Source organism: Maylandia zebra, linkage group LG3 (assembly GCF_041146795.1).
Source record: "Maylandia zebra isolate NMK-2024a linkage group LG3, Mzebra_GT3a, whole genome shotgun sequence".
Lineage (NCBI taxonomy): Eukaryota > Metazoa > Chordata > Actinopteri > Cichliformes > Cichlidae > Maylandia > Maylandia zebra.
This window is the reverse complement of record NC_135169.1, coordinates 13,777,408-13,793,612: the sequence shown is the minus strand read 5'-3', so window position 1 is coordinate 13,793,612 and position 16,205 is coordinate 13,777,408. Positions and strand designations below refer to the sequence as shown.

At 39.4% G+C, this 16,205-nt stretch overlaps 2 protein-coding genes and 2 non-coding genes across 4 annotated transcripts; 3 read left to right on the top strand and 1 right to left on the bottom strand.

The window, feature by feature from the left end:
• The first annotated feature begins 418 nt into the window (after positions 1-418).
• Positions 419-2,682, top strand: LOC143414918 (GTPase IMAP family member GIMD1-like). The gene is made up of 4 exons (XM_076879926.1): positions 419-482; positions 1,148-1,313; positions 2,022-2,278; positions 2,402-2,682. Exons 2-4 carry the CDS (start codon positions 1,148-1,150, stop codon positions 2,672-2,674), a joined length of 696 nt encoding a protein of 231 aa, XP_076736041.1. The 5' UTR covers positions 419-482; the 3' UTR covers positions 2,675-2,682.
• Positions 2,683-2,854: 172 nt separating this feature from the next.
• aimp1b (aminoacyl tRNA synthetase complex interacting multifunctional protein 1b) lies at positions 2,855-15,677 on the bottom strand. The gene is made up of 8 exons (XM_004574854.5): positions 15,663-15,677; positions 14,813-14,976; positions 8,660-8,754; positions 8,359-8,472; positions 5,760-5,945; positions 5,475-5,674; positions 4,951-5,122; positions 2,855-3,131 (listed from the first exon to the last, which is right to left on the bottom strand). The coding sequence occupies exons 2-8, from the start codon at positions 14,842-14,844 to the stop codon at positions 2,965-2,967; spliced, it is 966 nt and encodes a 321-aa protein (XP_004574911.1). The 5' UTR covers positions 14,845-14,976; positions 15,663-15,677; the 3' UTR covers positions 2,855-2,964.
• On the top strand, positions 6,634-6,705 carry trnat-cgu (transfer RNA threonine (anticodon CGU)). Its single transcript has one exon. It is a non-coding gene; the product is annotated as a tRNA-Thr (tRNA).
• On the top strand, positions 9,985-10,056 carry trnat-cgu (transfer RNA threonine (anticodon CGU)). The gene has a single exon. It is a non-coding gene; the product is annotated as a tRNA-Thr (tRNA).
• Positions 15,678-16,205: the final 528 nt, after the last annotated feature.

The following is a 16,205-nucleotide window of genomic DNA, read 5'->3' as shown; positions in this document are numbered from 1 at the left end:
AAATACTTTAAATCTACATTACAGTAACTATACGGAGGTTCACTGCAATTCCAATTACCGTGAACAAATTGTAAATCAGTGATGAATGAGCGATGTATTATCAATGAGCTGCAGTCTGTCATAAAATGTCTTTTCATTTGACTTTTTCAGGAAAAACTGAGAGTAGATGATTGCTCTGTGGGACAGTTTTCCCTTAAAACCTGCTTCATTATTTACAAGTCATGAATTCTGTTTGCCTGTTGGTTTTAGTTGATGCAAGCTGACAGAAGATTTAATCACAACAGGTAACACAGGGAACATCAGTGTCAGGAATTGCACGGATGTTTGTTGCTTTTATAACCCAATAAAACTGCAGCGAGGCACAGATAGGACCGGCAAGTTATAGTTTAACCAGTAACCACTCCCGTAAATACACATTCAACCTCCCATATCAAGCATATGCAGTCCTTGAACCGTTTGCCTCTCCTGGTAAAGTAAAGCAGGTAAGACTCACTTTTGTTTAACTACAGTTTCAAAGCCTTTAAGTTAAAGAAAATATTACTGTTCATGACCCTATGAGACCTCTTTCTTAAAGGTTAGTTAGTGTAATGAGTTTTTTTTTTACAATTAGAATAAAATAATGTCTCAATAAAACTTTGACTAATGAATTTTATAGCTCCACTCGTTTGTCCTTCGACTTCTGTTGGATGCAAACTGGATCGGTCTGGGATACTACTCAGTCCTGACCTTAGCTTAGTACTGACAGGTGCAAAGCTCGAAGAAAGCCAGAAATATTTATGTACCTATAAACTTAATGTATGTGTTGTTATTTTTTTTATCAAGAAACCATCCAGCCTATTATAATAAGATTAAATAGGAATAAAAGTTTTACATAAAATCTCTTTTTGAAATGTATTTTATTTGCTCTCGCCCTGCCTTTAACCTTTGTGTGTTGCATCTAACACTATGAAATTAAACAAAAAAGCTTAAAATCTGTTGATTTAATACCTGATATTTGTATGAGGTTGTAAAGTATTTATATCAAATCTCACAATATGACATTGAATGAGAAAAGTCTTTAGAAATAAAGAATAATCAGTGTTAAACAGTGTGTGACTTTTATATTAAACACTGTGAGACGTGTATTCAGAAGACTTTGTTTTTTCAGATGGCTCTCAAAGCTGAACACGGTCAACCTGGAAACAGCCTCTTTGATTTCCTCAGCAGGTGGGTTAATCATCATGGTGATGGCAAAAGGGACGTGCTGGTCTTGAACGTGGTTTTGCTAGGCGGCCCTCAGAGTGGGAGGAGCTCTGTGGGGAATGCTCTTCTTGGTCAGTCCTTCTACAGAACTTTCTTTTAAATACATTTTGCTTTATGTCTCTTTTGATGGTGTATCCATAGAAACATTTCCCAAATTGCCACTGAGTCTGGACTCCTTATTTTGAAGTTTGGCCACACCCATGCTTGTTTGTTTAGATCCAGTGTCCTGTACAGGTGCAATGCTGGTGCAGACTGGTATACCAGAACTGAAGCACAAACTCCTTGAATGGGCTTTGCCACACAAGAAAGCTACAGTATTTCACAGTTCAGACACTTCAGTTAGCCACCTGTTTCAGAGTCAACCTTGCAGGCAAAGAGGCCATGTCCCTAGCGCCAGTGCCTTTAACTGGAAACATAGTATAAAAAGGAAAAATAGAAACCAAAATTGTTCTTTGTATCAGGCTGTAAACATATTTGTTTCTGCTGTAAAGTTAACATTTTAACATGGGAGCCTTTGGAAACTGACACTCTTTTGAAATCAGCCTCAAATGGACATTAGAGAAACTGCAGGTTTAATTTTTTAAGCCCTGAAAGTTGGTTCTTGTTCATTTAAGAAATATGATGAACATAAGAAATGTAAAATTATGGACAAGCTCTATTTAGAATCACCTTTCTCCTTATAGCACATACACAATGATAAATTAACTTAATCATGTAAAATCACTAAACGTGATTTGCTAAGGATGAAAAAAAATACTACAGATTTTTGCATCTGACAGGTGGAGACGAATTCCAAACAGGAAGAAGCATCTCAGGTGTGACCACTGAGTGTCGCCTCCTCTGGCGCACTTTTCCACGCTTTTTCAGAAGACAGGGGGTGGAGACTGACATGATGCTGAGAATTGTTGACACGCCTCCTGGAGTGCCTGACCCACTGAGCATCCACCAACTCTGCCCTGAAGGCGTGCATGTGCTCGGCATCGTTGTGAGAGCCGACCTGCCGCACGAAGGCAAACACCTGCAGCAGCATGCAGAGGTACTGCGCTCTGTGACTCGGATATCAGGCCCCTGAGCTCATGGTCATCTTGTGTTATTTTTAACAGCATTGTCTGCATCTGCTAATTGTGTTTGTTTTCTGTGTTTGTATTTTGGCCTTCAGAAGCTCCTTGGTCCAGAATGGCATCAGCATTCCATACTTATCCTCACGCATTCTGACCACCTGAGAGAGACGGGGCTTCAGCCTTCAGCCTACCTTGCCCAGCCCTTTACTGGCTGGCTCAGAAATCTGGCTGGGGAAATAAGGGGCGGGGTCTGGTTCCTAGATAACACCAGTGATTGGTCGTCAGTCAGAGGGCGACCACTCAGAGACCAAATTCTTTGCCTCTCAGCCAAGAACCATCACAGGGCTCTGACCATCAGGACCTCTGTCTGACACCATGTGGGGCCTTTATTTGGTTAATCTTTAAATCTGAAGTCAGCTTCTTATCACATAAAGTTATTTGTGGAAAGAAATTATGTATTTCTTTCTTATGGCTGCTTTATTATTCACTTAAAGTGTTCGGTATTGCTTTAACTGCTTTGTGTTTGAACAGAGACCACTGACACCACACAGTGACAAGTTTGTTAAACTCTTCATTTACAAAACACCTGAAGAAACAGGTGCTTAGTCACAGTAAGCATGTACCGCAGTGCTGCACAGGATTTTCACAGTTACACAAACTTCTATCTGATGATGCAGTTGGTGAGGGAGGGGGCCCTGCACAGCCCCTTGCCTTTCACCTCAAAGCTACATCCTTTGTAATTGGCCACGCCCCTGCCATCGACCTGCAGGTCCGGCTGGAGAAGCTCCCAAACTTTCTCCTTGGACTGCAGCTCCTTGTCCGGCTCACCTGAACACGGGAAGAGAAAGACAGTGAAGGAAAGTGAAAAAAACCCAAATGTTTTTGTGGTGCAGATACAAAACAAGGACTTTATCTCCTACTTTTTAATTTAACAAATGTATTTTATTCACAGGCACAACAAACTATGGCTTCTTGCAACTAACTATCAAGGTTTTAACTGACAACGACATGATTGGATTTCTTCCCGTCCGGAAAATGATCATTACTTTGTTAATGTTTAGTAGTAAGATGCAAATCTGTGTCGTTGTTACACCAGAGCCCAAAAAATTTAATCTGTGTCTATATTCTTTGGTTTATAACATATTTTAGAAATTTGCATCAAGATGAATTAAAGTACATCTTTTATGTCTTCAGTCATTCACGAAGAGTCAAATGATTTGATTTCTTTTAATTCATATAAGGAATAAAGTGAAAAAAGATCATGTCAATCAATTATTTCTAGCTCTCCAGATACATTACTATAAATCTCTATTATGGTTATGCATCCTCTTTCTGAATGTGTGAATGTGCGAGTGAATGTGAGTGCGAATGGTTGTCTGTCCCTGTGTGTTAACCCTGCGACAGACTGGCGACCTGTCCAGGGTGTACCCCGCCTCTCGCCCTATGACAGCTGGGATAGGCTCCAGTGCTCCCCGTGACCCTGAGAAGGATAAGTGGAAGCGAATGGATGGATGGATCCTCTGTCTGACACAACCTACTTTAACTCCTTTCTCTTTAAGCCCACTTTCGAATGATTGAATTCTTTGCTGAGTGGCAGCTTCCAGTGATTTTTTCAGTTATACTTGTTATTGCTTTGCTTCTTTGGGTCAGAAAAGTATAGAAAGTTGTGGACATTGATGTTTACTTTATTTTTAACATTTTTAGACAATAACTTTTTAAAATGATATGATGCAAGTCACTTGCTAATCAGAAGGTCGGTGGTTAGATCCCTGCCTCCTGTTCTAGATATCAAAGTATTCTTAGCATTATACTGAACCCTCATATGTCCACCAGCGTTTGAATGTTGGGTTAGGGAGAAAAAATTTATTTACATGAATGTATGTGCAAATGAGGCTTGTTGTAAGAAAGCTAAAAGTACTTTTATTGCACCATGTTTATTCACTCATGAGCTGCTGTAACTAGAATCAAATGGCTGAACTGCCACCTCAGCATGCAAGTGTGTTGCAGCAGGGGCACATGGAAAAGTTGCAGGACAATGGCCCTTGAGGACTGGAGTTTGAGACCCCTGCACTATTTACCGAAAGTACCTGCTGATTTACCCGCAAAAGACATTATGGAAAAAACTAAGTCTAATTTAAAAACAAATTGATCAATTTCAGCAGCATTTTCTTCTTTATACTCATGCTTGAGAAGATGGTATCAGAATCTTTAGTCAGTTTAAGCTTTAAAAACTGTCGGCAGAGAAATAAATAATAATGGATTGCATTTATATAGCGCTTTTCGAGAAGCTCAAAGCACTGTACACTTCCATTATTCATTCGCACACTGGTGGAGGCAAGCTATAGTTGTAGCCACAGCTGCCCTGGGGCAGACTGACAGAAGCGAAGCTGCCATATCGCGCCATCGGCCCCTCTGGGCATCACCAGTAGGCAGTGGGTGAAGTGTCTTGCCCAAGGACACAAAGACCGAGACTGTCCAAGCTGGGGCTCGAACCGGCAACCTTCCGATTACAAGACGAAATGCCAACTCTTGAGCCACGATTGCCCTGCGTCTGTTTAATCTGAGTTACAATCGCTTCTATAAACTGCTTTTAAAACTCTGCTTAACTCAGTCACTGTGTTCATATATTTTAATGCTACATTGTTACCAGGGTAGTTGAGAAAAGTGACCCTGTCTCCTGGGGTGGAGCCTGTGGGCGGGACTAACAGTTCAACACAGTCATCCGAGATGCAGCAGCAGAGGAGGCGGGCCTGGGAGACCACGCCCTTCAGCTTACAGGCCTTGACGTTGCATAGCAACACAGCTAAGGAGCCCTGAAGCTACAGAGAGAAAGAAACTATTTTGTTTTGTAAGCATTAAATAGAAGTTATTTAGTAGAAAAGTAAAAAATACTCGAAATGCTAAGCAGTATATGTTAAGGGCAAATTATACATTTATAATTTTTATTAAGTAATAATATTTTTTAAAAAAAAACTATATTAATTTAAAAAATTAAAATGTCATCAATATACTTACTGGAAAAAAATTTCAGTACTCTGACAAAAAATGTAAATGTAAAATAATAACAATAATATTTTTTATTAATATTGTATTTTCATTTAGTATACTGTATATAGCCTATTTAAAGCAATAACAAAGTTGATGATAGTTTTCAGTATAAAGTCACATTACCTCCTCAGGTTTTGCTTCCTGTCCCACCTTACTAACCACCGTCCGGGAGCTGTTTTCTCCCATGTCCACCTCCTGCACAATCATGGCTTCGGCCAGCGGGTGGACGCGGGCGCTGAGGATTCGTCCCACCCTCAGGTCAAGTCGTGACACGTCAACCTGTGACTCCATCCCCAGGGAAAGAAGGTCCGAGGTTGAACGAGCTGAGTAGACAAAGAGAGTCAGTAATTTTATTTATATTTTTTGCTATCTCGTTTTATTTGACTTTGTCTTTCACTCTACTCTCACCTTTCCTCTCTCCTCTCCTCCTCCTGCTGTGTTTGTCTCTCCGCTCATGTGAGGAGGAGGAAGAAGGAAGAGGATTGACCTGAAAAGCACCTGTTGCACCAGCAGGTGAAGACGGTTGATTGGCAGCTGTAGTAGAGGTAAGGTTAGGGGTCTGTGGAGGCGGAGCCGTAGGGAGCAAACTTTTAGCTGAAAGAAAGACATGGCAGTGCCTCATCAGCAAATAAATGCAAAGACAACTTTCTTTGCTAATTTTGGTTCTATATATTACTACATTCAATTTTAAATGAAACCACTCAGATGCAGCTGAAGTGGAGACTTTCACCTTGAATTCAAAGGGTTGAACGAAAGGACTGCATGAAAATATGAGGCAGTAAAGTATTTTCAACACAATCCCGTCATTTCAGGGGCTCAGAAGTAAATGGAGAAATTAAATAAGTGAAAATACAATGTTCATTTCTAATTATTGTTTGAAAACCCTTTGCTGGCAAGTCTTGAAATTATTGACATTGCAAGAAGTTGCTTTTCCAACTTTTTAATGCTCTACCAGACCTTTACTGCAGCAGCTTTCAGTTGCTGTTTGTTTAAGGACCTTTCTGACCTTTCTTTCCAAAGTTTAGTCTTCAACAAGTGAAATGCTCAGTTGGGTAATAATCAGGTACAGATTCTGTACCCTGATATATTGCAGTATTTCTATTTTCTTAATATCTTAGTTGTATTCTTGTATTCTGCATGATGACGTGCTTTATTCTATGTTTTTGGATGTGATCTGTTGTATATGTGGCCACACTAAGACAAATTCCTGTCAACTGTCTACAATAAACATGGACCATGTCTGACAACACCCTTAAGTATGACAAAAGAGTGCAACAACAGTGGCATGGTGGCCAAGTGGTAAGGCGTTGGTCTCGTAAACCAAAAATCATGGGTTCAATCCCCATCCATGCCTTCTTACAAAGGATGTCTTCCATGTTCAGCGTCTTGTAATGTTAATGTCACATGGATGCTGAAGTTTCACTGGTAGTAATGATATATCCTATGATGTCCTCTACAACCTAATGTGACTTTCTAGTCTTCTTGAATGGAGCATTCTGGTATCGGCAAAGTAAACAGTTTTTGTCTTTGACATCAGAATTTCCAAAATCTTTGCAACCAAGGTGAGCAGAAGATTGTCTCTGAATGGAAAACGCAGTAAAGCTACAACCAGATGGAATAAGCAGGAGAAGAACTTGAAGTTCCACCACTCAGGCAAAATAGTAGAATATCCAAAAACATAGAAAAGTGATTTCAAAGGCACGATGTTTGTTTGCTGTTCTAATGTATATTAATTTCTGCTGCAGCAACCAGGTAATGGGGTCAAAGTTGGAGTAAACAACATTGTGCTTCATCCAGGTGTGGTAGCCAAGTAGTAAGGCGTTGGTGTCTTATACCAAGTAGAATGGGTTCAATCCCCATCCATGCCCTTAGTGCTTCCTTGAGGTGTTACATGCTATATGCCACATCACAAGGCATTACTTAAGTTACCAAAGTTGCTGTCTTGATTGTTTCATAGTTTTTAAGCTTTGCTGCAAATAAAAACCTCTGTTAGGCATCACCAATGTTTAAAGTCACTTGGTGATGTTCAGAGACTACTGTCTCTGTGTTGCAGAAAGTAATCTTATAGTTAGAATTCTTGAGGAAGGAAAGGCACCAATGAATGTGTTATTGACAGTTAATAACAGAAAACATGGCTCAGAAAGTAATCTAACCATACTCGAAGACAAGTATTGGTCCAGGTAGTGATTTAATCCTCTGCATGTGCTCCTAGTGACAGAGTTTAAGCATTAAAATCCAACTGTACTAAACTTAACTGACAAGGCACCCGAGAAGGGGTAGTGGCTGGATAGATGATGCATTTTCTCCTCCTCATTCCCAAAGCAGGCATGGTGGCCAAGTATTAAGGCGTTGGTCTCGTAAACCAAAGATCATGGGTTCAATCCGCATTCATGCCTTTAGTGAGAGTTTATAACAATACTGAATGTTTACTGACCGATGTGTCCGTGATGATACACTACCCCAGTTTCTTACCCAAATATAGTAGTCAATGAAACTTGTAATACAAAAAACATTCGACTAATTTAGACTTACAAAGAGTGAAATCTGTTTCTTAGCCCTATTTAACCCACACCAAGGATTTAGGATAGTATACACACGCCCGCCCTAAACTGGAAAGTTTAGGTGGGAAGGAAGGTTCCATTTCCAAAGAAAGTGGTGGCCATGAAAATGAAGTAGTGTAAACATAGCATGGCTGCCAAGTAGTAAGACCACAAATCTTTTGTCTTTTAAACCAAAGATTGTGGTTTCAAGCCCCATTGATGCCTTTACTGTATAGTTGAGCTTGCTCTGGATTTGACATTGGCTACAGCTGATGTCAAGTGATATAACATGTCTACTTGAAAACAATAACTCTATTTTACTTTAACTAATTGTAGATTTAATGAGACACTTTCCTTGCTTTTCTGTGAAAGTCACCACATGTCACAGACAAAACTGCAATTTTTGACCTGTCACGATTTCAATGTCAATCTATTATGGTGCACGGCAGTATGAAAAGTGTATGTACCGGCACGTCTCCTCTGTTTATCCTGCAGCTGAGTTTTCAGCTGTTCAATGTCCTTCTTGAGTTTGGCATTTTCCACCAGCAGCTTTTTTTGCTCTCTGACAGATGCCTGCAGGACTGAAACACACGAATAAGAAGGTTTTATCACACCCACAGTGAGTTCATTACCTCTTGATACCTAAGTCTTCAATTGATTATTAGTCCTTCATTTACAAAATTACAATAGCTTCAGAGTTGGTGATTAACTCTATCATTTGGCTGATGGATAACTGAATAATAAACAAACTCTGCTCTTCTGTCTTACGAGCTTTCTCTCTGGTCAGCAGAGCGTGGGTTTTAAAGTAGTCTATGATCTGCTCCCCATCCTCTGGATCCAACTTCATGACAGCAGCCTCCAGACTGACAAACAAAACAGACACACAAAAATAATTACTGATGCTGATCTGGAGGAGTAGTCGGATTTCATTTTCTCAGGTACAATGAAATGTCATGCAGGTTATATAAAAGAGACATGCGCAATTGGGATAGATTCTTCTGCAACCATTAACTAGATAAGTGGTTCAGAACATCAATTGATGGTCCTTGTAAACATTCCAGATGCACCAGTTGTTATTTAGTTACCATTGTTGTTGTTTCCAGTGCCAAAGACTGGGCTCCCAGGGAGGCTAACCACTTCAGGCCTGTGGTTTTAACTCGAAAGCAGTGGAAGGACTGTGAGAGTCATGTTTTTCAATTTCTTGAGTTCCTTCAATACAATTCAACCTGCACCGCTGAGTAAGAAGCTGGAAAGCTGGAGTCCATCGTCATCTGACTACATAGACTATCGATTACCACACCAACAGATTGCAGTGCGTGAGTTATGTGTCTGAGGTGATGCTATGAACCACAGGGCCGCATCAGGGAATGGTCCTCTCTCAGTTCCACTGGACTTGAGACACAAAATACTAACTGTCGCCTCCAGAAGTTCTCTAATGAAACAGCCATCATTTGGATGTCTGTCTGAGGGAAATGATTTAACGTGTATGGGTCATCAGATGTGAACAACCTGCACATCAACACCAGTAAGATGAAAGACATGGTGGTTGACTTCCAGAGAAACCCACCACCCATCACACTGGTGAACATCTATGGCTTGGACATTGAGGTGGTTGACACATACAAATTTCTAGGTTTTCACCTTAATGATAAACAGGACTGGTAACGCAACACTCATGCTGAAGGGCCAAAATCAGCTCCATCTGCTGACTTTGGCCCTTCAGCCCTTCAGCCCTTCAGCGTGTGTTTTCCTGTTAGTATTTTCTTTTAAATATATATATATATATTCTAATTTACTTCATCTCCTAATCCTACAATTTTCTGATTGTAGGATTAAATCAAGTCTATATCTACTTAGGACCAGATTAGCAGACAATAATAAACTCATTATAGGCAACATTACAGGGAAGAAAAATCCCGAGCCACACCTCGTAGTGACTTCACTAATGCCATGTTGTTGTGTTTGGGGCATTTACTCCTTTGTTCCAGTAAAGAGAAATCTCAATACGTTAGCTGTCCAAGAGGTTGTGAATATTTTTCATCTTGGAACTGACTGGAATGGAGATGAATGGTAAGAACTGTAAAGAAACACATGGCATGATGGCCAAGTGGTAAGGCGTTGGTCTCGTAAACCAAAGATCATGGGTTCAAATCCCATTCATGCCTTATGCCTCGTATCTAACAAGATTGAATGCTTCAAGGACCTTGTCAATCTGCTGTGTTTGTATGTATATACTGTCTACCTACTGGAATCGATTGGAGTTGGCATTAAACTGATTACCAGTTTAAACAACTGCAGGATTTGACTGAAATTCTGTTTACTAAATGTCTCTGGAAAGAAAATTCTATAAGAAAGTCAGTGTTGGCAGTACATAAATGTCCCACAGTCTTCAATGGGACATTTAAGTATAGTGCTTCCTGTTGTTTGAAAAAGAAATGAGATGCTAGCATTTTGAAGCAAAACAGATTCCCATTCCTGGGCTCATCGCAGAGGATGGAAACTTCAACGGTGAAATCCACACAGAGGCCAGTACCTGACCACTGATTCTCACAACCAACTGCAAAACAAAAGTTGGGTTATCGGGAACTTACACTATCAGACAGAGCACGCTCCCTCTGAAACAGAAGGACACACATACACATTATACGAGCGTTTAAAAGATGTGGTTTTCTTAAGTGGGCCTTCATTAATGCAACAAAGATGAACAGGAAAGATCCTCAGAAGAGTGGATAGCAGCAAAGCTGTTACAGTATATTCATAGATTTAGGGATGTCACAAAAGCTCCTGGAGGGTAGTCCAAAGATTCTGTCCTTGTAGTGTCTCTTGTGAGGTGCAGAGAACCCAAAAGGGTCCAAAGTACAGAGTGGTAAACCTCCATGTAGCTTAACTACTTAATGATTGACAAACAGGAGATGATGTCACCAATGTGCTGATGAAATGTTTATATAGATGATATCTTACAGGAGGGGAAGTGAAGGGTTTGTCTTTGCCTAAGGCGAGCACATAAACACACATTGTGAGATGTCAGAGTTAATCAAAGACAGGTTGTTTTTTGTGGGCTTTTTGGATCAAAACTGAAATGAATCACCACACAACACTTCCTGTTTGATGCCAGACATCAAACTCACTGCCCACCTCTGCATTATGAATAGTTTTATTCAAATATATCCAGAAATCTTGCTCGTTTGTGTAATTTGAGCTCAGGAGAAACTTATTTTTACTGTTCTTTCAAATGTAAATGAATTGTGTTTATATGGGACCTAAACATCCTCTATGAATTTAAAAAGGCTCATATGATTTGAATATTTCACGCTTAATTTGCTTTCTTTGGCAACTCAATGCCATAAAAGTCTAAATGATAAAGATAAAGATATCTTGGTCCTTGCTCTGGGACATTGTGCACTTTAATATTCGGCACATTTGGGCAATTTTGAGAAGCTGCGGGTTGGTTTCTCACACAAGAGGATGCTTAAGTACACCGCTCACTCTAACATTGATTTGTAAAAAATTTTGAATTTGCATGTTTAGTTTTCATTTTATAACTTTGAAGGGTTTGCATATGCAGTGGGCTGAAAATCTGAAACATGTTTTTTGGCTTTTAGAGTTTAAGGCAAAAGAGGTTAAAAGGAATCTGGCAATTGTTAAGTGAAGAGCAAGAGACATTTCAAAATAAGCCTTCCTGCATTTTCTACACATCTGCAAGATCATTTTCATGTTGTTCACGAATCTATATCATTAATGTTATTTATGGGGAACTCATATCACAAAAAAGAGCTTCAGCTGAAGCAAAAGGCCAGAAAGGTGCAAAGAGTCTGAGTGACAGGCGAGAGGTCAGTGTGAGTGTGTCAGCAGCTTAACTAATTCATTTTAAAATCTTGGTCCTGACTCCATCATTATGTTGCCTTGATTGTATTTATTCTTTTAAAAAGCAGCCTAAGACTCATTTATTTAGATTGGCTTTTAATTAGATTTGTGCTGTATGTTTGATTATTGATATATTTTATGTATTTCCGTTTTTATATTACTGTGAAGCACTTTGTGGTTTTTATCCTGTGAAAAGTGCTATATAAATAAATTGATTTGATTTTGATTTAAGACATTAAAGCACAGAAAAAGCTGTCAGGTAAGTTTACACAGATATTATCTGTGGAGAAAAAAATAGCTCAGAGAAGCCAGACTTTTTGCATAAAGATCGATGTAAAAACGCCTGACAGAGCTCTCCACTGTGGCGCGGTCAGCATTTACATACACAAACACACTCCAATGTCACCGACACATTTATCTCTGTAGTATTAAAGCAAATATCCCCTTTAACAGCTACTGTTATTGTAAGTGATAAAGAAGCAAGTAAAAAGAAACATGCCGGCAGCAAAAGTCTTTGTAAACCAGTGAGGTAATCTGGTTAATTATATGATAACTGATGAAAGAGAGGTGGCATTTGTGCTTGTGACTGCAGGGAAGAAATGAGTGCTGTAACAATGTCTACATTAAAATCAGGGGAAGTTCTGCTCTTGTGCTTATTTGGTCACAGTTATAGCCAAGCTGCAACTTGAAAACGAAGCCAAACCCTACAGTTTTTAAATGTCTCATGGTCCACGTTCAGTGTGTTTCGTTTTGCTTTCCCTTTGGTGTCATGTTTATTTGTATCAGCTGTGTTTGCCCTTCTGTGCATTTAAGTCCTTGGTCTTCCTTTGTTCATTGTCAGGTTGTCTGTTTGTCTACCCCTGTGTCCCCGGTCCCTAGTTTTTTTCCACAGTCCCTTTGCTTTGCTCTTAGTTTAGTTTTTCCTAGTTTAGATTAGCTATTTGTTTTGGTTTCTCTTATTAAGTACCTTCGTCTTTTGCCTTAATAAATGGCTTGCCTTTTGTTATCAGGTTCCTGTCTCCACGTGTCGCCTGGTTCCTCTTAAACAAACACAGAGTTTGCTGCCATTTTCTCTCACCATCACAAAGGTTACTAGGTTAATACCTATCTGAATTTAACTTCTTAGTTATATCAAAAATATGGAATTATATTAATGTCATAATAAATACGCAAGCAAAAACATAATCTGAGCAAATCATTTTATTTCACCAATTATATTCAACAACCCACTTTTATTTTCTGTTTGACACATTTTTATATTTATTTACTCACAAATCCAAATAGACTAGGATATCAGATCCATAAAAAGACTAGTTGGTTTATATTTTATATTAATTTAATTCTTTTACATAGGATTTGGTTTCATAATGAATTTTATATAATTGTTTTATTTATGAATAAATAAAAAAATCAACATGAAAGAGGGAATATGTGCTACACATCATTTTTGAGGATTTATTGACATTTTGAAAGTGCAGTATGATAGTTTACCCACAGCTGTTTGTATTTCTATTGTGCAGCTGTGGATGTACTGGTTTATCACCAAGCTTCATTTTAACACTGAGAAACATCTTAAAAAGTGCAGAATTCAAGGGCCCATTTTGAACAAGTCCCTTCCAGTCATGTTTGTGCAGTTACATGTTTTTGCTGCAGACAGAGCAACTTTTTGTTGCCAGGTTTAAATATTTGTATTTTGGTCTAACATATGATTGCCAGATTCTGTTGCACACTTCCTTTGCAGGTCCTCGTTATGGGTTTTCTTTTTGTTATGTTTTGTTTTTTCATTTTTTAAATCATATGAGCTATGTAATACTGTAAAACAGATTAATGGGACAGCACTGCAGAGGCTTCAGAACTCACCTCAGAATCCTGTGGTTTAAATATTCCTTCAGTGTTAAATAATCCAGTGACAGTTGTCAGTATTTCCACTGCTGCTCAGCAGACCTTTAATGATTAATTCAGCAAACTTTAGTTTTCAAATTCTAAACAAACTGTTTAAAACAGCGCTGTCATAGTGTAACTCAGTTTAAATCAGTAACCTGAAGTGTCCATCAAAATGAAAAATCACTTTACTTTGGGCTCTGCAGGATTCCTCTCCAAGTGCAGAGATACCTGCAAGAGCGTAAAACTGTAGCAGCATGTGCAAAGCAAACACTTTCACATGTGCGATGGCTTCGGTGTTGACATGGCTGCTGAGTTCTACCTTGTGAGGAATTTAATTGCGCCCATGAAATGAAATTATTTGCTCGAATTATGTTTTTGCTATGACATAATGTCATATGACATTTTGACATTAATATAATTCCATAAATGGACCAAAGAAAACTTCATTAAGGATCCACCTACACAAAAACACCCACAGACATCCTGTGTCCACACTCTGATGGCTCAGATCTGTTTTGGTGAGAAAAGGGGGGCCTGACCAATATCAGCATAGGCGTAAAAATAACTGACGTGTGAAAGGACCTCTGAAAACAGCACCTTGCACCACGTTGAGTGTCTTTTTGAAACTGGAAAACTACAATTAATGTCCATAAACACAAATAGACTCGACAGATTCAATTTCATGACCACCAAACACATACAGCAGCTACTGAACAGCTGACATGCAGAGAGACACAACAGCTGCAGCGAGGCCTGCTGCTAAAAATATCACCGAATGGCACACCACACACTCACACATGACAACGCTCCTATTTAATCCAACAAAATAATGGAGAAGAAAAGACGTGAAAGGAAAACAAATTTCTGCATCTTTTAAAGGGAAAAGAGCTGAATACCATGGAAGAATTTTAAATATTAAACAGCAAGACAATGATGAGGTTTTAAAAAGACCCTAACAGCCCAAACTTTTTATACTCCCAGTTCCAAAAAAAATGTTAAACATGCCATATACAGAACAGTTTCATGTTTAGTATATGACAGTTCCTCAGCAGCTTTACAAATAGATTATACAGATTCAGCCTTTACATTTCCACTCACAGATCCATGTTTGCAACTGCCTACAGAGCAAAGTGAGGATTTGCGGAGGATTAAAAGTCACTCAGGTGTTCGTACCTGGGGTGAAACAGGTTGTCGGTGTTGTCCATGCTGCAGGATGTTGTTGGTCAGCCAGCCGCTCACAGACAGAAGCTCGCCGAGAGTGTGTGTTCGCCTCTGATATGCTGTGTGTCAGCTGTCAGCTTCCATCTCCAGCTGGAGGTGAAAGGTCAAACACCTCCCTATTTAAATCCCACAAGACCCGAGAGGAAGAAATGACTGGAGGTTACATTTACACTCAAATACTGTACAGTTTTGAAATACTTCAGGTGTTTTCATGTCTGATGTTGATCTCAGACACACTGACTTTGAAGACTATGAATTGTAAAAATGTGCGTTTTGTCACAATTTCAACTACACATTTAAATATAAAGCATGGCTGTCACAAGGTTGTTGTGGCTCACAATAAAAAAATTCACAATAACAATGTTATTACAATATACATCGACGTATGAATGTGTGAAAAGGGTATGAACCCTTCTGGGTCAATTTGCATCTGTATGTTTAGAAGAACAGTAATGTGTGGCCCCCAAGATTCACCTCATCTATCCATCTGCATTAATCTGAGACATGGACCTTTCTCAAAACCGACATTAGCAAATTGGAGGTGTTCCGAAAGCGTTCCCTTCAAGCAAATTCTTAGGGTGTCCCTTTCTAGACCACCTAAGAAATGAGAAGGTAGCCCCTGATCTAATGACCAGTCGCCAGTTGTAAAACAAACACAGCGACGATGACTTTGATGGTTTGGCAACGTATGACAAATTTATGGAAATTGGATCAAGACTAGCCCAGTGGAAGGTGTAATGCTTTCCGCCAAAGAAAACGTGAAGAGTCCACATGAAGGAAGACTTTTAAAAAAAAGTAATACCTTCCATCGAGGAAGCCCACATCATAGCCCCCAATCACAAGAAGTGAAAGCAAATCATGAATGAGGTCCAAAATCCAGCAGCACCTACAGCAGCGTATTGGTTTCGAGGACATCTTCCTTACCCAACTAATAGCTAAAGGACAAATGCAGGAGGAGCAGAAGAAGAAGAAAAGAAACAGAAAAACAGAAAAAACACCTGTCATTCAGTTCAAGGACTGTAATGTTCAGAGTGGAGGCATAGGCACCCACCCCCCAATTCCTCTTAGTCAGCGGTCCCCAACCCCCGGGCCACAGATCTTCTTTTTTGGTACTGGTACTGGTTTTATTTTGTTGTATTTATCCGCGGCACCTTATAGGCCAGTCTGTGAAAATATTGTCAGACATAAACCAGTCTGTGGCACAAAAAAGGTTGGGGACTACTGCTCTTAGTAACAGATGCATAGCAACAGATACATAGTAACGATAATCTTCTTAGACTTATTAGACTTTAGATTCCTTTAATTGATGACATCTCAGAATCTTGGCAGCCAATGTCCTTTCCTC

Excerpts from the sequence above, each read along its gene's own strand:
- LOC143414918 (XM_076879926.1), top strand. The coding sequence starts at position 1,148 with ATGGCTCTCAAAGCTGAACACGGTCAACCTGGAAACAGCCTCTTTGAT. Across the intron at positions 1,314-2,021 it reads TGTGGGGAATGCTCTTCTTG|GTGGAGACGAATTCCAAACA; the intron begins GTCAGTCCTTCT and ends TGCATCTGACAG. Across the intron at positions 2,279-2,401 it reads ACCTGCAGCAGCATGCAGAG|AAGCTCCTTGGTCCAGAATG; the intron begins GTACTGCGCTCT and ends TTTGGCCTTCAG.
- aimp1b (XM_004574854.5), bottom strand. The coding sequence starts at position 14,844 with ATGGACAACACCGACAACCTGTTTCACCCCAG. Across the intron at positions 5,675-5,759 it reads GAGGAGAGGAGAGAGGAAAG|CTCGTTCAACCTCGGACCTT; the intron begins GTGAGAGTAGAG and ends TTGTCTACTCAG. Across the intron at positions 5,123-5,474 it reads AGGAAGCAAAACCTGAGGAG|CTTCAGGGCTCCTTAGCTGT; the intron begins GTAATGTGACTT and ends TTCTCTCTGTAG.